We start from the raw sequence: 27795 nt of genomic DNA on the forward strand, positions 1-27795 counted from the left end.
AAGTCAGATGTTGAATAGTCAAAGACATCTTTCCTCCAAGAATGTCTCCCAAGCAGTTCTGAGTCATCACACTGCTCCCTCAACCAGGAGGTGTTCCCCTGATACACGTGCGCTTGAGGGCAACACATTCCCCGACTTTACAACCATGATTGAGATGGCAAGAAACCTTCAATGGCTCCCCCGTGGGAATTGACCTGGTGTGGCAAGAATAATGCCCTTACCAGCTGAATGACACAATGACTGCATTCTGAATACAAGCCCCTCCGATGCCCCAAGAGAACAACTTGGCTTGGAGCAAAACAAACTCTCCAAATGCCCCAGAAATTGAGATTTCAAGAGGCAGACAAATGTAAACACTCACCAATTGAGAGTTAACAATGTGTTGCTTCGCCCTTCATTGGCACACAAACATTTCCATCCCCATTTAGTGAATATATAAGCAACCCAGTCAGTCTTCAGGTAGAACTGTAAGGTAGAACTGTAACAAAAAAAACCCAGGCCACAATGGACATTTTTAGCCTGGCTAATAGCGTACTGGAAAGTCCACCAGGCTTCACGGTCTGGAAAGTTTTTTTTTGATGTTGTTGGCAAGAGGCATTAACAGTGAGGGGGTGCACACAGCTAGTTGGATATCCCAACTTTGAAAGACTGATGATCTATGTTTCACTAAAACACCTCCCTTCCAAACCAAAATGTCACACACTTCCAAAATCTCTGGCATTGTTAATTGCGGGGGAAGTTTGAAGTGTTGCTCTCGTAAATGGTTAGTAAAAAAGAACCAATCACAACACTCACACCCATCAAATATTCCAGTTCCATGTCATGTGTTTCACGTCAGCCAAGATAGGAAATAGCCTATCATCCTGGACTGGAGGGCGTTGTCGAAGGATACTTTTAATTTAAAGCGTATTTTAGTCTGGACGTATGTAAAAGACTGTAAACCCACCTGACATAGACGATGAACGGACTGCCATTGTCAACGCGTTGGGATGTATTAATCCTTCTGACACCTTCCTCTTGGTTACAGGAGAAAGCATACTGTAACAGATTACGGGAAATACAAAAGTTAAGTAAAGACTGAAGACGGTGACGAGTACTTTGGTGTTATATGTATTTCATAACACGTAATTTCATAGGTCATTTATATTATCTGTGCTTGTATGTCTGGGCCTACTTTAGATTTGTTTATTTCCATATTTGGTTCACTGAATTGAAGAAGAATGATGACCATACAGCCTGCTATATGTAAAATTAGTTTAGAAAGAAAACAAGAAATAATAAACAACAGTATTCAGTAAAATACAAAGGTGGTACACATTACTAAAGTAGGTTTATTGTGCTTTCTAAGCAACTGGGCTGGGGCTAGGCAGGCCTATACTCAGACAGTCAGAGGACTTTGATTTAATAGACCGGGAACATCAAGTGTGTGGAATTTAGTCAATCACTGACCTGATCAGTTAGCTCACATGGTTAGTTAATGGATTGACTGAATTCAAGAAAACTTGTCTTCCATGTTGGTAACATAAAAAGAACACGGTGGGCTACCCCTGAACTAGACTACAGTTGACAACATTAGGGACCTGTCCTTAAACCTTCACATAATAATAATAATTATTTTCATATAAGAAACTGTACTGAACTTCATATTGAATATGGTGTCATTTTGGTACAACATTTGTATCTTTAAGTTTGAACATGTTGTGTATGTCCTAGTCAAAGTCCTCCACTGGCCATGCAGGGAATAGTCTGCCCTCAGGAATTCAGACAAAGGACAACCTGCAGCATTCCATCCTGGATGAAGAGTTTCATGAAGAAGAAGCCCCTGGTAACGGCTCCTTGGTCCACGTACAGGAGGGTCCCCTGCGGCTCCCAGGTCTGAAACCTCACAGTGATGTTGTTGTTGGCGCCGAGATCAATCCCCTCAAACTCCAGGTAGGAATTACCAAAATACTGGATGTAGCTAGAATCTGTGTAGTCGGAGGGAGACAGAGAGAGCAATTGAAATGGGGAGAGATAGCAGGAGGTGGGGTGGGGGGGACTACAACAGTTATTTCAGATCAACAAACCTGAAAATATGTGATTTTTCATATTTTTTTCATCACAGAGCTTTGAGAAATGTTTTCACTTAGTTTGTTGAAAGGGTAAAAAAAAAGTATATTCCCCTTTTCAGCTATTCTGGTAAACAAATAAATAAAGGCCAATTTCAAGTGGTTAAGGCAAAAAAAAAACATGGGCTCTGCATCTTATTTCTATTGGGTCAACATTTTAAAAATAGAACCACTGAGTGTGTGTGTGTGTGTGCATGTATTTGTTTGTGTGGGCTAGTGTATGTGGCAAATCACAACTCCAGCCTTCAACTGTAATTACGCTCCACAGAGAGTTTAGGATGTGTCCCAAATGTTACCCTCTTCTTATGTACACCAGTCCAATGCACACTATAATGCAATACAGCTACATTTTAGGATGCATTCAGTGTTTTATCATAGAAATATACAAGATCGGAACAAAAATAATATGGTACAGTACAGATAACGTAGGCCCAGAATCCAGAGAATTTCATTAACATTCTATTTATCGTCCAGGCAAAAGATCTCTTTGTCAAAGCCACGATGTAAATGTCAGCAGGAGTCAAGAATCCATTCAAATCCTCTTGCTGTGTAATTCACTCAGAGAGCGCCATCTCCCCAGCAGAAGCTTTTAAAGCCGTGTCTAACGCCAACCCCAAGCCCTTTATGAATATCAGGACCAGTAATTCCTCATCACTCAACACTGATTAAAGAGGAGAAAGAAAAGCAGTCCAGCTCAAACACAGACCAACACATTTTTAGGTGGAGTAGGTCTGTCCTTTAGGGGGCTCGTCGTCTCGGGCCGCCCACTTCCTGTAAGTAACTTTGTACCAGGGTGAATGGTGGAGCATAGCTGCGTTGTGTATTTATTTTTTCCTAATTGCCAGGGTGCATGAAAATATTAGCTTTATACATAGCAGGACCCAAAGTGATTGTCTGCTTTTGATTCAATTCTCGGGAATGGAAGCAAAACATAAAAGGTAAACACAGACACTGCTATTTCAACCATATACACCGAAGCAGATGCCAGAGAGGTCACTCCATATAAAGGATATCTAGCTTTTCTAATTTACTTGACAAGCCTGTAGCTAACAGTGCTAAGAAGAAACTAGCCTATTGATTGGCAGAAAAGCAAAAGGGATCATGGTAAGCACGGAGCACAAGAAAAGACGTAGAAAATAAATCAGTACGTCCACATCAATTACTTTTCCCGTCAAGGCACTCTCGAAGAATGATGGCATGTTTAGAAACTTAATTATAGAGAAAGACTGTTGACACAGTGTACTTTTATAAGAGGGAAAACATTTCTTCCAACATCATTTCAGAAGCACCGCCGTAATGCTGATTGAACTACCGTACACACAGGAAAAAAAAAGAGAACAAAAATAACTTTGACGTAGCCCCTCTGGCAACCATTGGAATGGAGCTCGAAACAACTGCATAGTCAACAAGTCATATCCCTTTATAACACAGCCCAATGCTGTGCAGGCCTGGCCGTGTCAGTGGTATTTACTGGCCCATCCTGGGAAGGCTTGTTGCACTGCATGAACCTTACGGAGGGCAGTGACCCGGGTCAGCTTGAAAGGACCCGTGTGGTCAAAAACCTGGTTACACCGATCAGTAAACCGGTACAATGTGAAAAGGTATGAAAACGGATGCACTTATGAGTCACCATACATGAGAGCAGCTACCTAATTGAAGAAAAACACGTTCAGTTCACACACTTATCCGGAGAGACTCACAGGGAGTGTTCGGGGTTAACTGTCTTGCTCAAGGACAGCGCGATAGATTTGTGGTGAAAGTGCATTTAGGTAGAAGGGTGGCCTTGAAACGTTTTACGTAGACATCTCAATCATTTAGCAGACGCTCTCATTCCCGAGAGGCTTCCACTTATCTCAAAAGTGGCAAAGTCGCTTAAATATGCAAATACATTTATTTCCTGATTCGCATACAATCAGGCTGAGCATTTGAAATGTCAAGAGGGGTTTAGGTAAGTAATGGTACAAATATATGTAATTAAATAAGCACACACAGTGATTTGTTAGAGACACAGTGATGACGCGCTGGCGTTTTAAAAGACCCAGATTTCCCGTTCTGTACTCCCCAGTTACAGGCAGGGTAACTATTAGAGAAACCCATGCTTGATATATCTCCCGTTTGTGGCAAATGTTGCATCCCGCCTTCGAAACCTTGTTAACCACAAGTATCCCCTCATACACCTGTCTTGCGGTTCTGGTCGGTCTCCTGTATTCACGGTTAAATGGCTCCACCACAGAAATCAGCCGGTAAGGAGGCCACTCACAAGCCCCTTTAATGGTGTGGTTGTGATTAGTCGAGATCGAACGTAAGACACCTATCAATACTAGTTAGACTTTGAGTCCTGACGGGACGACAGGCTCTTCGATCTGAGGGCGAAATGGTGGCCTCCGGGGGAGACAGGGCTAACCTCAACACTCCCCCGTCCCTCCTCTGACCCCCGAAAGCCATAGAACCAATACCCCGAGGACTGAGGAGAAGACCTGAACAGGATAGAGAGAGCAAGATTGAGAATGACCAGGAAGAGGGGAGGGGGGGGGGGGGGCGGGGGGGATTGGGAGAGGAAGGGCTGTGATCTGGGAATTAATGAGGATATGCACACCAGCAACACCCTGCTCCCCCTCCCTTTCTCTCTCTGCCTCCCTCCCTCCCTCCCTCCCTCACATCCCTGACAATAGGGTTTGCTGGTGCTGATGATGAAAAAATTACCCCTTTGAGACAAAGCCATTCATTAATTTTAAAGCCCTTGTTTGGTCTGATTCAGGCTTAAAGCCTGGTGTGTGTGTGTGTGTATATGTGTGTGTATGTTAACAGCTGCCAGGAGGTAGGGATATGCCTCATTAACAGTCTCTGTCGTTCTCAGGTGGTCTCTCCCGTTTTATTAGCTACCTTATATTCTGAGGCTTTATGGTGGTTATCATCCAGTTCAGTATACTCTATCTTCAGACTTAGAGATGAGAACCACTCGGATATTCCCGCAGCCAAGCTCAATCATCAAGTGTACACTTTTTGCCCATCCACACTGTAGCCAAGGATGCATCCCAAATCGCTGGATTTCGAAATGAGGTCACTTCCCTTTTTCCTTCTGTATATGGTTTTGACTAACATAATTTTATTTTATTTTTTTCACATGGTGCTTTAACTTTTGAAGGGGTTACCACAAAACATGATTAGGATTCATCCCTGCAAGGTAAGACACAAAAGAACAAGCATTTCTGGATGATGTTGTTGTTTACTGCACAGCAGATTATACACACTTACAGCCTGATGGACTCCGGTTGATGTTGTCAAAAAATTTTGGGATGAATTTAAAATTGTCGCTTGACAATTAATGTACAATTACAAATGAATCCAAAGTATTTTAGTTTTTTTACGGAAAATCATAGCTATAAAAGTAATAATAAAAACATTGGCCCAGTGTGGTGGAGAAACATTTCTATTTAAACCAAAAATGGGGTCACGTGACCAAAATTGTTGGGGCACTCATGTCCCATATCCGACACTGTAGCTCAAAAGTAGAGAAATGAAGGGAGAATTTCACTCTATATAGGGAGCAGAGAGCCACTGAAAATGGAGAAAACCTCTAAGTAATGTTCCATAAGATATTTTCCAGACTGATCTTGTCTCTTGTAGCAGTATAAATCTGGTATGCCTGTTAAAAATAATCTGGGAAATGTTCATCCATTTCAAGGGGTGACCCCTCTTTTGTTTGAATGGCAGATTGCCTCTTTAAGATTGCGAACACTGTTTGGCAACACTACAAGTGCCTTTTTCCCCCTCATCCATGCAGCTTGAGTACAGAATTTCACAACCCACACTCTGTCTCCATCCTTTCAGCCAATACAGCATGACCTTGCATGTGTGTCCCCAGGGGACTCTGAAACATTACGAGGGCCCAGGAAGAGGCTTGTAGTTATATTTTATCTCCGTCGGGTGACACCTTCAATCAGTCAGTCTATTACCAGGCCTGATAAATCACGCACAGAAGAGGACTCGCGTCCTGCTGATCTATTGTACCGGAGACATTAAGTCCATATCAATTAAATCTGACTGTCCATAGTCGGCTTCATTAATTGACTTTAAGTTTCAAGTTCTCCAGCTGATGCGTTATTTTTTTTTTGTGCTCGGCTTTCTTTATGGAACGACTTTGAAGGTGGTTGAGGAACCGAGGCAAAGTCATTCACTATGTCGATGGTTGTACAGAGTGTTTTGACTGCACTGCTACTGATTGGTTAACAGTTACTGTGCATTAGTGTTTAAAAGCAGCTTAATTATAATCTACTGCGAATGAGTTAGCAAGGAACCAGGCTGACGGAGATTATTTGAGATGTTATAAAGCGAAGAAAACGTGAACGTCGAATAAGATGAATAGTGCACACTGAGACGTATTATAGGAAAATATGTATTTAATATTTTCGACCGATTAAAACAAACACTGTTCATCCAATGCTAAATATAAAGTAACATTTGACAGGCCTGGCTCTCGTGCTTCAATTGTCAACTTCACTGATGACATTGTCCACCATACATTTGAAGGGATAATGCCAAGAGTCTGAAATCACCTACTTAGATTAACTGGATAGCATTACTATGTCTGCTGGCATTACTATATGATGGTAGTTAGATGTAGTTTTGCATTTCCGCTTGCATACTTTTATACCCTGTCATTAGGCAGACAGTAGACAGCATTTGTCTCATGAATTTCCCTCTAACTTTCTTCAAAATGACTTAATTTACACTATCTCTCTTTATACTGACCTGCACCATCTCCCCCCGTATATTTGTTTTAATTCATGTTGGATGGAGGACCACAAATCTTCGGTTGACTTTAGGACTTGACAAACGTGTGTTTGTCTCACTGGAGAAAACAATTCTACCAAAATGTGTTGTTTAGTGTACTGTTTGTCTGAAGCCAACAGAGGGGGCCAATTCCACAGTGACATTAATGTAACGTGCAGCACAGAAATGGAATGGTGCAATTTGGGGATTTTTCACCATTATTGAAGACTTCATAACACATTTGAAGTGTATGATACAAACAATCCTCCATTACCATAGTACTTTCAAGCACCCTTGGTTTGAAACAATATTTGAAAAGGCCCAAAAGGGTAAAAATGTATCCTATGATGTATTTGAGTGTGTACTGTGCTAACATTCTTCTATGGCCCCCAGCTGTCTGTGGATATAAGAGTTTATGAGACTCTTCTACATCGCTCCATGACTTTTATCCTGGCACGGAAAAATTATCACTTCAAGATAATCGATCTCAAAGTGGAGCTGATAGCTTCATTACAACCATATTACAACCATATTACAACCAGTGATGTACCAGTTTGAAACGTGATGCAATACAAAAAGGAATTTCAACCGGCTTGGCCAACAAAGGAAAGTGGCATTGATAAGCCAAGGTCACCAGATTATAATTCATTAAAAACCACAGCTACTGTAAATCGTCAATTACGAAGCATGAAGCTATTATGAGTAGGATCAAAGCCAAACCATATCACTCATTATCCAATGAGTACTTGTAAAGGGCCATATAGCACAGTCGCCGGGAATCAGCTTATTCTACATTCTGAACGTATTACAGGGTGTGTGCGTGTGTGTCTGCGTTTTCGGCAAAATGGCAATTTAGGTGAAATTTTTTTATACAAACGCAATATGGGAAATGTTGGTCCCATGTTTCCTGAGCTGAAATAAAAAAATCTCATACGTTTCCTGTACGCACAAAATGCTCATTCCATTCAGATTTTATTGACATACTTGTTTGCATCCCATTGAATCAACTGCTGTTGTGGGAGGACCTGTTTTGTATAATATTCCTGTGATTACTGTAAAATGTGTTGGCACCTCAGAAAATGTAATTACATTTCAAACAGTGCCTCACAAACTGCTGAACTTGAAACCAATCAAAAATCATGCACTTACCTGTTGTGATGTGGGCAGCCAATGGCCTGCTTCTGAGATGTTAGCACAGTTTCTAGACTCGCTTGAAATCATGATATGCCGTCATTGTGTTTGGGGGAACTAGCTCACAAATCTTTGTGGAGCGCACTTCAAATATTCAGCATGCAATACAAATTGCCTTGATCAGTAACTCCACTTCAGCGAAAGCTACCCAATGTTGCAGTTGATTAGCCTAGCCAGCTAATAGCCAACATCAGTGAGCCTGCCCAGGAATCCAGGACTTCATTAAACTAATTTCTCTGTCAGTGAATTCCATTTTGAATCATGTTAAGGTATGACTGTTTCATTTCAACTAACTAGCTGTGGGCTTGACGAAACCTTTAATCATGGAATGTGCATAGTACCCCGCTGACAGTGATGCAGTGATGCAGTGCTGTGTCACGAACACCACAGTAGAAGGGACGTTTTAAAAAATGACAGCTGCACACGCGCATGTCATCCAATACATATAGAACAGTCTGCACATACAGCCTACGCAATAGTCCTTTAAAATAAATAAGAAAATAAACAAGAGAAACTGAGTTTGATTTCCAAACTAGATTAGGTCACATGGTGGGCACACACAAAAATTGATGCATTTTAATATAGCATCCGGCTGAAACTAACAAGACGCATGGAGAATGATAAACAGCCTATTGGCCATGGGGCGGGGTGGCGGGGGGGTTCAAGCAAACTGACATCAACAGTACGAAGGGCCTGCGGCCACCCAGTGGTTACGACACCCCCCCCCCCCCCACACACACTACGATCATAGAATAACAACAGATCGTCAATGAACGTTTGGAAGGGAAATATTAAATACCCTGCTGTTCCTGTGATGCCCCTTTCCCTCCGTTATATTGTGCCATATTGTTAATTCAGGAACTAAGTGAACTAGCCTCAGCTCAGCATTGAGGTAAAACACGTTGTACAACATGTCAAATAAAGTATACTGTACTAATCACTACAATCGGCTCATTACTCTTCTACATATGACCTGAGCGAAAGGTTTTCCATATTCAATATTGCTTACATAATGTCGAGCAAACGCGCCTGAACCTCACAAATCGCCCCATGCCCCCAGCAGAAAGAACTGCCGGATTCCGGAAGATTCCAGTCCTGCCCCTACGCAACCTGTTGTTTTGGAGGACAAAAACAACGGTAAATGCAGAACAGAAGTCTACAAGACAGAGGAGGAAGAAGATGGCCAGGAGATGAAAGGTGCCGGAGCAAGCGTCAAGGTTACGACCACCAGCACCCTCCCAAACCCCCACTGGGAGGCCACCCCAGAGATGACGCTGCCTCCCGATAAAAGGGGTTTGTCTTCTGAGTTTGATTTCCCCCTAACCTCCTCCCCTCGCGCTACTCGTTTAGTTATTAATCACCTGACCCGTTCCCTGTTGTGTGGGAGCTGAATATCATCCAAGCCAAAACATCCTGGGTCTCCGATGGAGACTACAACTCCCATCAGCACATGCTCCAGGAGTCCTCCCCCTTTTCTTTTACAGCCTTTGGTGGATCGAGCCCAATGGGCATGCTGAAAGGACCTCACCTTGCTCATCGCTGTAGCTGATGCAGAGCGAGACAAGTGCCTTAGCAGAAGGCCATTGCAAGCTTGTGCACGAGACCGCGAACATGGGGCCCCCAAACAAAGTGGCAAAAGGCAAATGGCAAATGCATATGGGATCCCAATGCGAACACTGACATCAGGGCTAGTTTGATGCACTAGGTTGATTGTCTTCAGTGGGGACTGAATCAGCCCATGCTGGGTGAATGGCACACGGTTGATATCTGGGAACAAGACACAGGAGAGCTGAATGATTCATGGTTGGAAAAAAGGGACAGAGACAAGGATGAATAAAAGAAATCACCACAGCAAATGTGATTTGTGAGACAGAAAGTGAACATCTGACAGTGTAATAAGGGAGATCTGCGCTCATTTTACGTCAACTATATTGGCAGGGATTACGTGCATTTTTTTTCAATGTTCTGTCAAGTTTATGACTCTCTCCACAGTGAAGATGTGTGTATATTTACTATATTTATACACTGTGGAGGTAAATGTGCTTCTTGTGTGGTGTGTGTTTTGCTATGTAAACTGCAATGGTTTCTGTAGTGTTTGTGAAGCAATCAATGTAGGCTTGACTGAAATGTCCTTGTAAAAAAAAGTGAGGGGATTTCTACTTGAGGAAATCTAATGGGAAAGAATGAGCTGAACGCAATCTGAATTCTGAAGTTCAGCACTTGTACACATACTGCCTCTTGGGGCGCTGTTTCCCTCCTGATTTCCCCTGGCAGAGACACTTGAGAATTGAAGAGGAATACAAAACACACAGAGATTAAAGATACTTTGTTTGAATCCATTTATTTCTTTATTGGTCACATTTTAACTGTAGCTTGGCTTCTCTCTGACTCCACGACAACCCACCAATGAATGCAGTGTTCTTAAAATGATTAAATAATACAGACGAAATAGTGTTTATCACTCATAACAGCAATAAGGACATTCCTTTGCACATTTCAGATCATGATGGATTAAAAACTATCTAGTACTTGGTGGACTGACTGCAAAATGGAATCGAATTAACAATAACAACATTTTTGCAGCATGTGACCATAACATTGTAGAGGCACTTAGCAAAACTACTGGAAGATGCGGCTCTACTGCCCAACATTTCGTTGAATCTCTCAGGTCTTGCCAGATTCTAATTGGAGTCACAGAACACTATGCAAGCCAGTGTTAGAAATCAGCCACTCGTAAAGTGGTGAAATAATGATCATGTACCCGGTCGTTGAGGGAGAGAATAATTCTATTATTTCTGGCAGCATTTGATAATCTATTGTTCATGATGTTGCAGACTCAGTCTCACAAACTCGATCTCACAAACTCGATCTCAAAGAAACTTAGGGTCGTCCTCTACTTTTCATACATCGCAGTCCAGAATACACAACACAGCACTGTAAGCCCATTGGCTAATTACAGTCGCGCTTTTATTGAACGTGACTTCCTGTGTACGGATGAACGGACGTCCAGTTGTTATCTAGACATAACAAGTGAATTCATGGACACCTATACCAGCGCAATGTGTGTCGCAGGCTTGATGAGGCCGGTTGAACATGAGTTTCAATAACGCAGTGTCCAGGTGAAACAGAGCCATTCAAAACCAGGCTGATGAGATGTACCAGCACATAGTTGAATTTGAATAATAACACTAACAGCCACAGGCCAGCTTATGGCAAAACAACGTTGTTAAACGACAACGCTGAAAAGTGTAATTGTTACACCACAAGTGTAAACGGCACAAAAAAGCGTATTGTTTATGTGAAATCTGTACACCACCAGAATGTTAAAGGGCGTATATCCATGATTTTTCCCCGTTCATAAATTGCTTGAAGTAATTGTCTCTCTAGGCACGCAAATCTCTCACTCAGGGAGAGCAGGGTCAAGCTAGCCCAAGTGCAGTGTCATGTGGTTATATTGCTCTCGCTCCACTAAAGCATTTTGATACGACGCTGTAGAATAACGGCAACCCACATGAAAAAAGAATGTTCTGTCACAACAAAAACCCAACATTGGTCATGTATACAGTATGTCACAAAAGTGAGTACACCCCTCACATTTTTGTAAATATTTGAGTATATCTTTTCATGTGACAACACTGAAGAAATGACACTTTGCTACAATGTAAAGTAGTGAGTGTACAGCTTGTTTAACAGTGTCAATCAAAAAGCTGTCCCCTCAAAATAACTCAACACACAGCCATTAATGTCTGAACCGCTGGCAACCAAAGTGAGTACACCCCTAAGTGAAAACGTCCAAAATTGGTCCCAATTAGTCATTTTCCCTCCCCAGTGTCACGTGCCTCGTTACAAGGTCTCAGGTGTGAATGGGGAGCAGGTGTGTTAAATTTGGTGTCATTGCTCTCACACTCCCTCATACTGGTCACTGGAAGTTCAACATGGCACCTCATGGTCAAGGACTCTCTGAGGGTCTGAAAAAAAGAATTGTTGCTCTACATAACGATGGCCTAGGCTATAAGAAGATTGCCAAGACCCTGTAACTGAGCTGCAGCACGGTGGCCAAGACCATACAGTGGTTTAACAGGACAGGTTCCACTCAGAACAGGCCACGCCATAGTCAACCAAAGAAGTTGAGTGCACATGCTCAGCGTCATATCCAGAGGTTGTCTTTGGGAAATAGACGTATGAGTGCTGCCAGCATTGCTGCAGAGGTTTGAAGGGGTGGGGGGTCAGCCTGTCAGTGCTCAGACCATACTTCGCACACTGCATCAAATTGGTCTGCATGGCCATTGTCCCAGAAGGAAGCCTCTTCTAAAGATGATGCACAAGAAAGCCTGCAAACAGCTTTCTGAAGACAAGCAGACTAAAGACATGGATTATTGGGACCGTGTCCTGTGGTCTGATGAGACCAAGATAAACTTATTTGGTTCAGATGGTGTCAAGGGTGTGTGCTGGCAACCAGGTGAGGAGTACAAAGACAAGTGTCTTTCCTACAGTCAAGCATGGAGGTGGGAGTGTCATAGTCTGGGGCTGCATGAGTGCTGCCGGCACTGGGGAGCTACAGTTCACTGAGGGAACCATGAATGCCTTCATGTACTGTGACATACTGAAGTGGAGCATGATCCCCTCCCTTCAGAGACTGGGCCGCAGGGCAGTATTCCAACATGATTACGACCCCAAACACACCTCCAAGATGACCACTGCCTTGCTAGAGAAGCTGAGGGTAAAGGTGATGGACTGGCCAAGCATGTCTCCAGACCTATTGAGCATCTGTTGGGCATCCTTAAACGGAAGGTCTCTAACATCCACCAGCTCTGTGATGTCGTCATGTAGTCTTCCAGTGGCAACCTGTGAAGCTTTGGTGAACCCAAGAGGGTTAAGGCAGTGCTGGAAAATGATGGTGGCCACACAAAATATTTACACTTTGGCCCAAATTTTGACATTTTCACTTAGGGGTTGCCAACAGTTTAGACATTATCGGCTGTGTGTTGTGTTATTTTGAAGGGACAGCTAATTTACATTGTTATACAAGCTGTACACTCACTACTTTACATTGTAGCAAAGTGTCATTTCTTCGAATGTTGTCACATGAACAGATATAATCAAATATTAACAAAAATGTGAGGGGTGTTCTCACTTTTGTGAGACACTGTACATCTAAGTGATAAATGACTGTTGCAGGTTTTAAGGACTCCCTTTAACATCTTCTCCATAGACTGCTCATTGCAGTAACTACCTCAAGTGATTACTGAACATAGACACATCTTACATATTCATTGGTAGTCCTTAAATTTCAAGTGTTAAACTCGATCTATATGTGTCTTCAGGTTGCTTTTGACAGACATTAGGCACAAACTCACTGAGAAAAAAATCTTATATGGGGCAGCAGTTTAAGCATCTTACCAGTAAGCAAAGGTAGATCGAAACAGCATTGTAAAATTAAAGATGTTGATTTTCCCCCTAATGGCTCCCAAACTACTTATTGCTACAACCAACAATGTGTTGTTGTCAGTCACCTGACCTGGTCAATTAATAACAGTTAAAATAAAACACTACATTATTAAAAATGTGAAGAGCATCATAGCAGCTATAAAGCTACATTACACTGTATATGTAAGAGCAGAGGGGAAGCATTTGAGGAACGTCTCTTAGAGAACAGGGATGAAGAGGAACAGGCGATGGGGGTGCGCTGCCTATTGAAGACAACATCAATGAAGATAACTTACCTGAGGCCCTGACAGAGTATTTTGCACAACTTCGAAGAAAGACAAGTTTCACTTCATGTAGAGACCAAATACTCACAGATTGTGCATACCACTGTCATACAGCTCTCTCAAACATGTCATCAGTTAAATTATTTAAAAAAATGTTTTGCTAAAAAAATATGACAAATAAATGTTGTGGTCATGGCTCGTTGTGTATATTTCACTAAAATGATTTGCACTAAGTCGGACCGTTGGCCCAGTGCTATACCACAGCCTTGTGATTCCTGATTTCATTTTCAAAATAAATGTCCATAGATATTTTCTATGACAGCATGGTGACAGTAGGCTATCATGCATTTAGGCATCAAGTATAACACTTGTGCGTGAAAATGACAGACACAGAAATGTATGCACAAATAAAGAGCAGTTAGACACGTGGATTGTGCACATGAAAATCAGTTCACTATGCATGCATGAAGAGAGAGAAGTCTTTTACATTGAAATCTTGCAGGATACCTATTTCAGGTTTTCATGATTTCCTGTTGTTCACTGCCTGTGCTTGTTGTATTAGCACTCCTCCCAGAAAGTTTCAGTTATTTTAGGGAGGATGGAATGAAATTGATCATGATGCTGTACTTTAGAATTGTAAAACTAGATTACACTCCATACACTTTCACCAACAAATGTTCAAGCCTCAAATGGTAGATGGGGGTAAGTCAGGTGTTCACTTGGAGAGATTTCAGCATTGACTGGGTAATATGATGAAAGGGCAGCAGAGCCAAAGCTTGAACCGATAACATGACTTGAGTAATCAAACATATTACAGCTTAGGATACGTATAAATATGTTTCTTCAGGACTTCAAGGCTCCGGATTCACCCAGTCACTCTCCTCTGTTGTCCATGAGGTCTGAAGAGATAAAAGTAGATGGAGGGAATTACAATGAATTAAACACAGCTTTGGACATAGGCAATTATTGTACTGTTTTGTAGCATTGGGCTCTATTCACAAAATGAACCCTATTGTTAGGTGCTATCAGATTGTCTCTTTCCAAACACACAATCACACACACACCACTAGTGCTGAGTAAATTACCAAATGAAATAATGAGAGAAATGGTGAATAAAACTTGTATACTTGGATTAGGGAATTGTTAGCACACCAGTAGACACCATATACTTCTAGTTATAGCGCTAACTCTAGTTAGCCGTTGCGCTAGCACTAGTTAGTGGTTACATTTCTTTTTACACAAGTAAATGTGAATGTTTTGAGGTAGATAAGGGCCCAAAATCCATAAATATGCCCCTCTAGTCATTGGCGATAGTTAACATATGAAGACGGAGATACCATTTAACCACAGGCCAGAAAATGTAATTAGCTATTGTGCATCAAAACAAATTGAATAACAAACATATAACTTTGCTAAACAGCTAGTTGAACACTATCCTTCTGGACGTTTTTATTTCGGGGGAATGTCTTATGTATATCTTTTAGGGGGGTTTCAAAATGTACTTTACTAACTTCTACAGCAACAGAACTCTGCTTACCTTTAGCTCGATAATGTACCGTAGGTTGTGGGCAGTTTGTAGCTCCAACCATTACAGTAGGTCTTAGTTGTCAATTGTTTCACTAGACATCTTCAGAAAATGGCAGCCTTTGACTGAACGAAAGTAAGTGTGACTTTGTCGGTGCAAGACAGCAAAGATCAGTGTTTCCAAAGCACAAACTTGATTTCTGAAATTGTTGGGGAACAGCAGTTAATGTTTTTTATGAGTTCTGTCATTTCCTTTATTCACTGATGAAACACAGCATGAAGCACATCACACATACGAAATACAGTACACACAAAGTTATTATTATTATTATGCGTGAGTGAGAAAACTAAAATCTGCCACACACACACACACACACACATAGAGCTATAAACAATAGAATAGTCTCACCCACAAAACAGGCAACTTAGGTGGGGTTATGAGAACATGTAAAATGACCATCAGTGTGTGAGTAAACCCAGTCCTTGTTGTCTTGCATGATAGTTTACTCATCTTCTGACAAGAAAAACTAATGGGTGAGAATAGACCCATTTGGAGTGGACGTCACAGTTGCGTCACTGAAGTTTAGTGGTTGTGCTGTAGAAAACAAGTGTAGGGAAACGGGCAAGATCCTCGGACAAAAAGAAAGAAATGTCTTGTTGTGCCATTGGATGTCAGAATAAGAATGCAAAAAAAGATGGCCTTACTTTTTACAGAACACCGTTGTCGAAGCCACCCTCTGAAGCAAAATGCATATGTTTATGGTTGCAAGCCATTAAAAAGACAGACTGGACTGATGAAATCATCTGGAATGCAATGCTCACTTCATATCTGACAACGTTTGGTCCACTGTTTATCACACACAGGCAAAATAAATGATTTAGTTATGTAATAACAATAAATAAGTAACAGCTGAAACCACAAAGCAGGCATTCTCAGTAGGCGATTTCACAATGGTAAATACCATGGACCAATGTTAGCAACATTAGCTAAAGTGTAAGCAGAATTAGCATGCAAACAAACCATAATGTTATATCTGTGATATGACATTTAGCTATGATGCATCTTTTACAGAAATGGACCGTAGATGAGCACTAATTAATATATATATACAGGTGCTGGTCATAAAATTTGAATATCATCAAAAAGTTGATTTATTTCAGTAATTCCATTCAAAAAGTGAAACTTGTATAATGTATACATTAATTAAACACAGACTGATATATTTCAAGTGTTTATTTCTTTTAATTTTGATGATTATAACTCACAACTAATGAAAAACCCAAATTCAGTATCTCAGAAAATTTGAATATTGTGAAAAGGTTCAATATTGAAGACACCTGGTGCCACACTCTAATCAGCTAATTAAACCAAAACATCTGCAAAGGCCTTTAAATGGTCTCTCAGTCTAGTTCTGTAGGCAACACAATCATGGGGATGACTGCTGACTTGACAGCTGTCCAAAAGACAACCACTGACACCTTGCACAAGGAGGGTAAGACACAAAAGGTCATAGCTAAAGAGGCTGGCTGTTCACAGAGCTCTGTGTCCAAGCACATTAATAGAGAGGCGAAGGGAAGGAAAAGATGTGTTAGAAACAAGTGTACAAGCAATAGGGATAACCGCACCCTGGAGAGGATTGTGAAACAAAACCCATTCAAAAATGTGGGGGAGATTCACAAAGAGTGGACTGCAGCTGGAGTCAGTGCTTCGAGAACCACCACTCACAGACGTATGCAAGACATGGGTTTCAGCTGTCGCATTCCTTGTGTCAAGCCACTCTTGAACAAGACACAGCGTCAGAAGCGTCTTGCCTGGGCTAAAGACAAAAAGGACTGGACTGCTGCTGAGTTATGTTCTCTGATGAAAGTACATTTTGCATTTCCTTTGGAAATCAAGGTCCCAGAGTCTGGAGGAAGAGAGGAGAGGCACAGAATCCACGTTGCTTGAAGTCCAGTGTAAAGTTTCCACAGTCAGTGATGGTATGGGGTGCCATGTCATCTGCTGGTGTTGGTCCACTGTGTTTTCTGAGGTCCAAGGTCAACGCAGCCGTCTACCAGGAGGTTTTAGAGCACTTCATGCTTCCTGCTGCTGACCAAATTTATGGAGATGCAGATTTCATTTTCACCTGCACACAGTGCCAAAGCTACCAGTACCTGGTTTAAGGACCATGGTATCCCTGTTCTTAATTGACCAGCAAATTCGCCTGACCTTAACCCTATAGAAAATCTATGGGGTATTGTGAAGAGGAAGATGCGATACGCCAGACACAACAATGCAGAAGAGCTGAAGGCCACTATCAGAGCAACCTGGGCTCTCATAACACCTGAGCAGTGCCACAGACTGATCCACTCCATGCCACGCCGCATTGCTGCAGTAATTCAGGCAAAAGGAGCCCCAACTAAGTATTGAGTGCTGTACATGCTCATACATTTCATGTTCATACTTTTCAGTTGGCCAACATTTCAAAAAAATAATAATTTGGATTGGTCTTAAGTAATATTCTAATTTTCTGAGATACTGAATTTGGGATTTTCATTAGTTGTCAGTTATAATCATCCCAATTAAAAGAAATAAACATTTGAAATATATCAGTCTGTGTGTAATGAATGAATATAATATACAAGTTTCACTTTTTGAATGGAATTACTGAAATAAATCAACTTTTTGATGATATTCACATTTTATGACCAGCACCTGTAATTAAGAGACCGTTAAGAAACCACTGCAACTTTTTCTTTCCTTTCCAAAAAAGTTGAAAAGGAAAGTTTTGAGTGAGGAACAGAAGCATTCAATTTGCAGTGGTTTTTAATTTTAACCCTTCTGTTCCTCACTCAAAACGTGGAGGGGTCTCTTAATTTGTTTATATATATATGGGTAATTCCTAGAGAATTCTCACCCCTTTCGGGTACTTAATTTAGACAGATTGTGATTGAAGAGGAACAGCTCTTCTCAGTTTTTTCCAGAGTGAAACTCATACATTGTGTTAATCCTTCATTTTCAACGCCCCCTGTATGAGTGAAACACATACATTGTGTTAGTCCTTCATTTTCAAGCGCCCTGTATTCGTGTTGCTTCAATACTTTCCTACCGCCTGAAAAAAAAAAAAAAACTATTTGTGAATGTTCTTCCCCGGTGGCTCTTAGGCTATTAGGCTGAGCCGGCCCCAGCGTAAAGTCTGGCACAACACCACAGCCTTGAGACCACCATGGGCCCATTTGGTGAGAGAGAGAGAGAGAAGCCGGGTAAGGCTTTATAACTCTCAGAGGACCAAATTAGATTGACGCGATCTCTCTACACCTCTCTGGTCCGACATACCTGAGCGTGCATTTCTCATCGCTAGCACAGTAGCACTTCCTGAATCATCCGATCAGAAGTGTTCAAGTACAGGAAGTGCTCTTTTTAAAGCGACTGCAGTCAGCTGGCCGGATTAAACGTGTTGGTTAGAGACAATATATATTCTCCTGGTGTGACGTTTTAACACAGTTCCTTGTCTATACTTGCATATTGTTTATTATTAGGTAGTAAACATCCAGTTTTTGCTAATAATTATCTGCACACCCCTGTTTGCTACAGGAATGGTACAACAGCCTTGGACGTCTGAATACCACCCGCCCCTATCAGAAACCAAATTAATTCAGGCTGCAGTTCATTTTCCGAGGCAAAAAACACATTTAAATTATAATTATATATTCACAGGGAAATTTGAGCCGTATGGAAAAAACTAACTTCATATGTTTCAACTCATCGCAAAGCAAATCCAATAACCACAGAGAACCAATTGATCGTTCTATGCGAATATGTTTCTTTTCATCTACAATTCTCCAATCTACCCTTGTGGCAGCTTAAAATATCCTAATGATCTCTGCTACACAGCGAGTCTGGCTCCGCTGTCAGCTGCAATTTCAGGAGAAATCATTAAGGACCAGTTTTGGATTCTCTGGTTGAGAGGATTTGTACTTGCATGTGCCTGTGTGAAACCAGTTACGTATAACAGGATTAAATTAAAGAAAGGATTTGGTAGCACTGGTGCTCCAAACAAAACATAAGGACCACTATATAAAATGTATGACAGCTAGAATGATTAGGTTTAAATGCATTACGATATAGTCTATATTGAGCCTACATAGCCTGCTAACTCTTGAACCACATATCCATTTTCTTTCTATTTGTGCTACCCTACTTTTCCATAATTGTAAATTTACCAGGCTAAAGTGTTATTACAGAATATACATTTAAATTCAAAAGGAATTTGGAATTAACATTTGAAATTAAAAAGCCAGACATGTGTTATTAAAGGGTAGGAACCAAAGTGCTGGTCAGTGTTTCCCATGTGACCCTAAGGGTAGGAACCAAAGTGCTGGTCAGTGTTTCCCACATGACCTTAAGGGTAGGAACCAAAGTGCTGGTCAGTGTTTCCCACCTGACCCTAAGGGTAGGAACCAAAGTGCGGCTCAGTGTTTCCCACCTGACCCTAAGGGTAGGAACCAAAGTGCTGGTCAGTGTTTCCCACATGACCCTAATGGTAGGAACCAAAGTGCTGGTCAGTGTTTCCCATGTGACCCTAATGGTAGGAAACAAAGTGCTGGTCAATGTTTTTCAGATGATCCTAACAGCATTCGGGAATTGAATCAAAGCTACATTTTACACACTGATTTTAGAAGAGGTCACCTGATTCAGGTCACGTCGTTACACAAACACACAGCACCCCGATCTAGTCAAACATCCAACCAGTGGTATCAGACAACAGTAGGCTTCGCCCTAGCCCAGCAGTTCCCACAAAGTCTTTCCATCTGTATCCCCTTGGAATATAACGCCAACAAACATTTGAATGTAGTTCTTTAATAAGCCTTTTACATGCAAACACGGATACCTCAAGCGCCTTCCGTAGTCACGAAGAAACGACCCGCCATTCCCGACGTGCAACGAAATTAAGGGCCGATCAACGTTGACTAGAGTGGGGACACGTTGTAGATTTATTCGGACTGAAATGAATAAAAAATATCTATGTGATGTTTACCTTGTATAAGCACGATTGGAGCTGTTCCCTGGCAATTCTGGCCTTCTAGTGCTGACGTTGAGCCTAATGTCTGAGATCTGAAGAACTGTCCGATCTCCAACACTGTAGCCTCCTAACATGAACACAGTCCACAAAACCGAGCCCAAAACAACCATTACCATTTACCACTCGTCTGGGAAATGGATCTCGCTCGCGAACAACAGATTTTGTCAATTTGCAAGAGAAACGCTCTTTCAGAAAAATACCCCATTGGATATAATTCCTATTTAGTCATATGAATTAACCATTGTTGAATTTGACAGCGCTACTGTAATTTGGTCTAAGTTGGCTCACCGATCTGGGGGTTTACGAGATGAAAGGCAGATGGAGCAGCTAGCTTTGAAGCAGCCTGCAGTGTATGAAGCGCACGTCAACTCACCAAAAGTCACCAGTTAGAATCTACGGGATTACTTTAAGTTGGCACCAATTATGATTTTGCAATGTGAAAAGTTGGCTTTGATGTTGTTTCAGATAAATCTGAGCAAAAGAGGCGCAGCACGGAGGAACTAACAAACGGCTGTTGCACTCCAGTCATTGGTGTGAGCCGCAGCTATCAGCTGTCAGCCATTTAGAGAAAGATTTCCCTTGATATCAGAGAAAGCTGCTAAACTGTCTGCTTTGTGTCGGGTCCAACGACATTGTCCAAGCTCAAGAGTCGCCGTGGTTTGACATGGTCTGGCAGGGGCAGCGGCACACAGATCCTTTCCAGAATCAAACCACGGCGAGTTGGACCAGACCACTAGGTCACGTGACGGGAAGACCTTTCCCAAGCCTTTTCTCTAATCAAAGTGAATGGGACAACTGCAATCCATTTCATATTTGAACGGGGGGGGAGACACAGGAAACAGACACAGGGGGAATCGTCTCCAAGCTACCAGCATTTTCTGCTGGGGTCTTTGGTGCGACGCTGATTTGTGGGGTGGGGGTGCATTCACGCCACAATATGTTTCCAAACATATTAGAGATATTAGCAAATACAGTAAGGATCCACAGTATATTGTCAGTTTTAGTCTCTTCCTCTCTCTTTCTCTCTCTGTAAACCATGTACATATTGCCGGTTGTGATATTACCAGAGAATCAACAACAATCTCATTAGTGATTTATTGTTCTCAAGCGATTAAAGTAAAAGCTATGTAGCAGTCTCATTTAGCTGTACACTGTATATGACCTGAGGTGTCACCTGTCTGTGTGTGTGTTACATAAACACAAAGAACATGAACCAACTGCTGGGAAGACAAATGCACACAGTGATATATTCATGCAGCATGCCCCCATCTCATGAATATTCATGACCTGCCAATGACACATACACATTTATGTGACTAACAAGCAAGGTTATGCAATAGCCAAAAGACTATCAAAATGGTAAAAAAAAAAAAAAAAAATCAATTAGGGGAAATGTTAACACAGATACTGACTAATTATACATTTTAAGACATTTAGCAGACATTTAGCTGACACCCAATGTATACACACTGGCCCCTCTTAGGGATTGAACACCAGAATCCTAATGCAGACACTATTTTTGGTCTTCTACTACATTTTCTGTCTTGAATTTGCTCAGTTTCATACATTCGAATTGAGATGTTCAAGAAAGCATTTCTTAATCCCCTAAAAATATATTTTGCTGAAAAGGGATCAAAGTAAACACTGGCAACAAATGCTTAGATTACCACGCCATGTTACATACTGTATGTGAGTGGCACTACCTCACAAAAAAACTGTTTCAGTCTGCCAGTGATTCCTGACTAGCTTTCCCTGTTTCATTCTGCCAGTACCTTCCTGGTTTGCTTTTCCTGTATCAGCCTGCTAGTGATTCTTGGTTTGCTCACATAGTTGCAGTCTGTCAGGATATTCCTGGTTTGCTTTTCCTGTTTCAGTCTGCCAGTGATTCCTGGTTGGTTCTCAGAGTTTCAGTCTGACAGTGATTCCTGGTTAGCTCTCCCCATTTCAGTCTTCCAGCAGATTCCTGGTTTGCCCTCACAGTTTCAGTCTGCCAGTAGATTCCTGGTTTGACCTCACAGTTTCAGTCTGCCAGTAGATTCCTGGTTTGACCTCACAGTTTCAGTCTACCAGTAGATTCCTGGTTTGACCTCACAGTTTCAATCTGCCAGTAGATTCCTGGTTTGCTCTCCACATTTCAGTCTTCCAGTATGTCCCTGGTTCACTCTCCCAGTGTCAGTTAGTAGATTTCATATGACACAGAAAACAATCTGGGAGGACAAGGTTCCAGGAGGATTATAGATTGTCTTGAAATTCAAACTGCGGGGTGAATCTTACAGCGGCCTTTCTAAGAACACTCCCCCAACGTTTCAATGTATACATCCTACTTACAGTATTCCATTTCATCCCTGTCAGACAGAGCAGGCATTGATAACAGGTCCGGGTTGTGCAGCGTGCGATTATTTTTGGGTAAAAAGGATCACCTAATCACGGTTTATCTGCTGTAAGCTTTCCCTTTTTTTCCCCCCAAGACTGGTGTGCAGATTTTAAGTCCCCATCATCTTTCACTGTACCGAGTCGAAGACTATCTCTCAGTGCAAAGGCCATTAAAAAAGCCATCGGCTGCCTTCCAAACGGGACCCTGTCCCCTGAGCTGATGTGCCATTTGGAACGCACCCACGGTCCCTCAGAAAAAGCTGTTCTGTCTTATGTACTTGATCCTACAGAGGGAGTGTCAGTCTGTCTTGGGATTACTTGGTGGTGCTACAGAGTTACATCAGGTCAGTACACTCTGCATTGTCCCAGGACAGAAGTTACAGTAAGACCTTGGTGGCAGCAAGCAAACGTTACTTACTTTGTTTACAATGTTTCATAAAATGTGAATAAGAGGGTACCAAAAATATCTATAAAAAAAAAAAGTTTTAAATGCACAGAAATTAGTGTGTGTGTGTGTGTTCATGAAAGGAAAAGCACCAGAAGAAACAACATTTTCTCCACTGTTTGAAATTCACACAACATTTTCAGCTGCTTCGAATGAGTCACATTGAGGGATACAGGAAAAAATAAAAGTGAACAGCACCCTTTCTTCTGTTTTTTAAATGTTTGAAATCCACATTGATTGAACTGAGTTAACAGGTAGATTGCCAGGGATTCTAACGTTCCACTGTGAGGTTCCAAAGGTGCTGTCGACTGCGGAAAGAGTCTGAGTCTATTTTCAGCACCACCAAGGGCACTGAGCCTGTTAAGACAGTGACCTAGTTTAGATATATTCATGAGTCTCTCAAACCTCTTTAACACGACTTATTTATTTTGATTATACGCGCACATTCCTATCAATCCCAAAGTGATACGATGGAGAGTGTGTTTGGTGTTGTCTGGTGGTTTTGTTTTTGTTCAGAATTATATTATTCATTTATTAACTGAAAGTTTCTTTGGGGTTTGTTTCTTTTTATTCAGTCAGATGGTGTTGAATATCATAACTACTGTTTATTCTTGGGGGAAAGGGGCGACGCCAAAGCATGCCTTATCTGCTGTGAGATTTCCACTTTCTAAGAGTGAGCAGATTTTAAGTCCTCATCTTTTACTATCTTGACTTCAACACAATCTTAAATAGTGAATAGACCATGTATAGAGGATGCCGAATATCAAAACTAATGTTTGACCCTGCTTTTCAAAAATAAATGAAGTCTAAGAGAACATTGCTTGGTGTTTTTGCTCCCATGCACCAGTAAAGCAGACACGGGAGGCTTCATTTCTTTTCAGTGTGTAAATGTGCCTATTTCAAACACAGCAGGTGACAGCAGGTGCTTCCAATCTCAGTAGTAAGTTCTTCAGCCAATCAGCGGTTGATTTCTTTTTTTTTTATCCATCCATTTACAGAACCATCAAAGTCAAGCAAAAAATTGCATTACCAAATGTAAGAATCAGGGTGTGACCAAATGGGCACAAAGGGTATCAGATGATTTAGGGTGAAGATTCAACATAACTGAACACCACCGCAGCGATTACCAATGATCTGATGTGTTCCTACGCAGGCAGACATTGTTTGGGAGAACTAGTCAGCTTTTTATGATAGGAGAAAATTGTTAGGAGACAAAGTGAAATGACTTAGTCGGACCAGGGCTGCACATCCGCTTCCCTCGAAGGGATTCCCATTGTAAATCACGCATGACGTTCAAAGACTTAACTACAACCATATCACAGCTACTGGGCCAAAACCAATGTAACGGCAGCTCAGTAACTGGTCTCCACGGGTTCCTGTCAGCCTTCAGGAGTTTCACATCGTACACGAAGATCGGTGACACAATTGTAATGTAAGGATCACAAGGTTGACCTGGACTCCATACCTGTTGGTTGTTCACCATATTCTGACACTGGCGAGGCTGGCGAGGCGGTGACCAGAGACTCCCGTGGAGGTGGTGTGAGAACAGGCTCCCAGGGAACAGAGGACATGTCGCCCTCCGCGGGCTGGCAGCTGACCCCGTTGATGCCGTCAACGCATGTATACCCCGCTGGACATGGCTGGAGCAGGCAGTCATCGTAATTGTGCTCGCAGCTTTTCCCCTGTACATTTAAAGCAAGATAAGCGCACATCAGTAGACCGTAGAAATATCTAAGTACAAACAGTAGATCAGGCCAAATCTAAATACGCTATTCATACTGAAATAAAAGTGTTTGTCTATTGTTGTTACTTAGTTGAAAACCATGCTATATTTCCGATGTTTTTCATGCAGGTAGTTCAAAAGAGTTCACGAAATCTTTTTCAACTGTAGACGCATGTGAACAACTCAAATGTTCCCCGAAGGCAGAACGCAGACACAACATGTATTAAATATTCAGCAGGCGAATCTAGTTGAAATCATTACATCGTAGATTGCATTCTGGTGGCAACACGTTTGTCTGTCAAATTAATGAGAAAACGTTAGAAATGGTTCAATTATGACAACAAAACTGCCCCTCTGTAATATTCACTTTCTACCAAAAATGTGATTAGAGCGGGGGTAAAAAGCCGACCACAACAGAGCGGCCAAAGGAAAGGTTCCAAACGGCATCCTACCACCTTTACTGGTCAGAGTTAGGGCATTGCTCACAGGGAACAGGGAGCTGTTGAGGACACAAGAACTGGCTAGGTAAGGACACAAATATAAGGCGGGAGAAGGCAGCGAATTGAGCCTCACCACAAATCCGGGGCGACAGAAACAGGTGTAGCCGTAGCCAGGCTCGTTCTGGATGCACATTCCCTGGTTGCAGGGCTGGGGAAGGCACTCATTAATGTCCAACTCACAGTGAAGGCCTGTCCAACCTGAGAGGGAACAAAGCCCACAGACTGAGCACTGCAGTGTGTATGGAGCTGAGTGTGAGTGTGTGTGTGTGTGTGTGTGTGTGTGTGCCCAGGGCTCACCTACAACTAGTGCCCTCTGAAGTGAATATCAATCAGATTTCTTTCCAACACATTGATCCGGGGCATTACTTCTTTTTGGGGGTGCACGCAAATGCACATATGCGTGCACATGCACTCATACACACAAACACACACACACACAAACACACACACACACACACACACACACGAAAGAAAAGCTTTCCAGAGAGAATATGGTTTAGGCTCCATATACATTTTAATGAGGATATAGGCCAGTTGTTTTGGCTTGTTATTATCATTTTATACAATAGTAAATTACAACACTTGGGAAGAGGGGGGTTTGAATGCTTTGACTAACAGTGGCCTGAAGATGTACTGTGGATGTACTACACTATGTGATATTGGAGTCTGAAAGGTATTAATGGCAGAATCACTAAGTGCAAAAAATCGAATTGCAAACATTAACGCTTAGACACCGATCAGCCATAACATTATATGACCACTGACAGGTGAAGTGAATAACACTGATTATCTCGTTATCATGGCACCTGTCAGTGGGTGGGAAATATTAGGAAGCAAGTGAACATTCTGTCTTCAAAGTTGATGTGATAGAAGCAGGAAAAATGGGCAAGCATAAGGATCTGAGTGACTTTGACAAGGGCCAAATTGTGATGACTAGATGACTGGGTCAGAGCATCTCCAAAACTGCAGCCCTTGTGGGGCGTTCCCGGTCTGCAGTGGTCAGTACCTATCAAAAGTGGTCCAACTAAGGAAAGGCGGTGAACCGGCTATGGGATCATGGGCTGCCAAGTCTCATTGATGCACGTGGGGTCCGATCCAACAGATGAGCTACTGTGGCTGAAATTGCTGAAAAAGTTAATGCTGGTACTGATAGAAAGGTGTCAGAACACACAGTGCATCACAGTTTGTTGCATATGGGGCTGTGTAGCCACAGACCGGTCAGGGTGCCCATGCTGACTCCTGTCCACTGCCAAAAGCGCCTACAATGGGCATGTGAGCATTAGAACTGGACCACGGAGCAATGGAAGAAGGTGGCCTGGTCTGATGAATCATGTTTTCATTTACATCACGTGGATGGCCAGGTGCGCTTACCTGAAGAACATGTGGAATTAATGGCAGGACCCACCTCGCAACTTACAGGAATTAAAGTATTGGTGCCAGATATTACAGCACACCTTCAGAGGTCTAGTGGAGTCCATGCCATAAAGGGTCAGGGCTGTTTTGGCGGCAAAAGGGGGACCTACACAATTTTAGGCAGGTAGTCATAATGTTATGGCCGATCGGCGTAACTTCAACACAGAAATATTCACAGCTTTCAACTTTGCTAGGTAGCATTAGACATTCTCATTGTAGTTGTAATAATTCTAACATGAAGAATAATTGAAAATCACAAAACAGCGACTGTGCCACCAGACTCTCTCAGCTATTTTCACTTTTAAACCCTTTCACATTTGGTGACTTTCTAGGGGATTTCTTGGCTAAGAGACGCAACCGTGTAGAACTAGTGTAGCCAAACCTCGCTTACGCACTGCGTTATGTTCATAACTGCCAATCTGTAACCACAAACTGTAGCTACGCTTTGCAAACACAGTTGTTGGATGTAGCAGTGTTAAATCAACAACTCAGTCAGAGCAACTTCATATAAAATAAAAGGGGCTGGGCTAATTGTTGCAGTTGCTTGCTAATATTATTATTAGTTCTCCGTTGTTACGGCGATACCGATATTAACATAACGCCAGAATATTCCTGTGTTAGTTGTTGCTGTAAGCAGCTAATCTGTGACTTCTGGGGCGAGGCTGGCCTTTTGAGATACGGGTCGCTGACCACTCTTGCAGACCAGCAATAGCCTCGGTTGATACAGGTTCGCTGTTGACCACAGGGCCTGACAGAAGAACACTGGCCTTTATAGGCCAGTGGTTGGCGGTGTGGTGTCGTCTTGATGTCATGATTGGCCATTTGGTAGCCTGTGGTGGTCAAACAGTCAGAGTCGCAGCCTCCAGAGCACATATACTGCTCCAGCAGGGAGCTTTCTCTCTTGTGTCAACAATGCACAATATGCCCAAACATATACTGCATATCTCTGGTCTAATCCATTTTCTCCCAGA

The 27795-nt window shown here is 42.1% G+C and overlaps 1 protein-coding gene across 1 annotated transcript in view; it reads right to left on the reverse strand.

Moving 5' to 3' along the window:
• The window catches only part of eys (eyes shut homolog), a 296854-nt gene that overhangs the window by 118862 nt on the left and 150197 nt on the right, over positions 1 to 27795 (reverse strand). Inside the window, exons 34-37 of the mRNA XM_020046358.3 lie at positions 25485 to 25609; positions 24654 to 24870; positions 1777 to 1967; positions 947 to 1038 (exon numbers count right to left, since the gene is read on the reverse strand). Coding sequence (XP_019901917.3) covers positions 947 to 1038; positions 1777 to 1967; positions 24654 to 24870; positions 25485 to 25609 — 625 coding nt within the window. The remainder of the gene's footprint in view (positions 1 to 946; positions 1039 to 1776; positions 1968 to 24653; positions 24871 to 25484; positions 25610 to 27795) is intronic.

The sequence above is a fragment of the Esox lucius genome, chromosome 5 (assembly GCF_011004845.1).
Source record: "Esox lucius isolate fEsoLuc1 chromosome 5, fEsoLuc1.pri, whole genome shotgun sequence".
Lineage (NCBI taxonomy): Eukaryota > Metazoa > Chordata > Actinopteri > Esociformes > Esocidae > Esox > Esox lucius.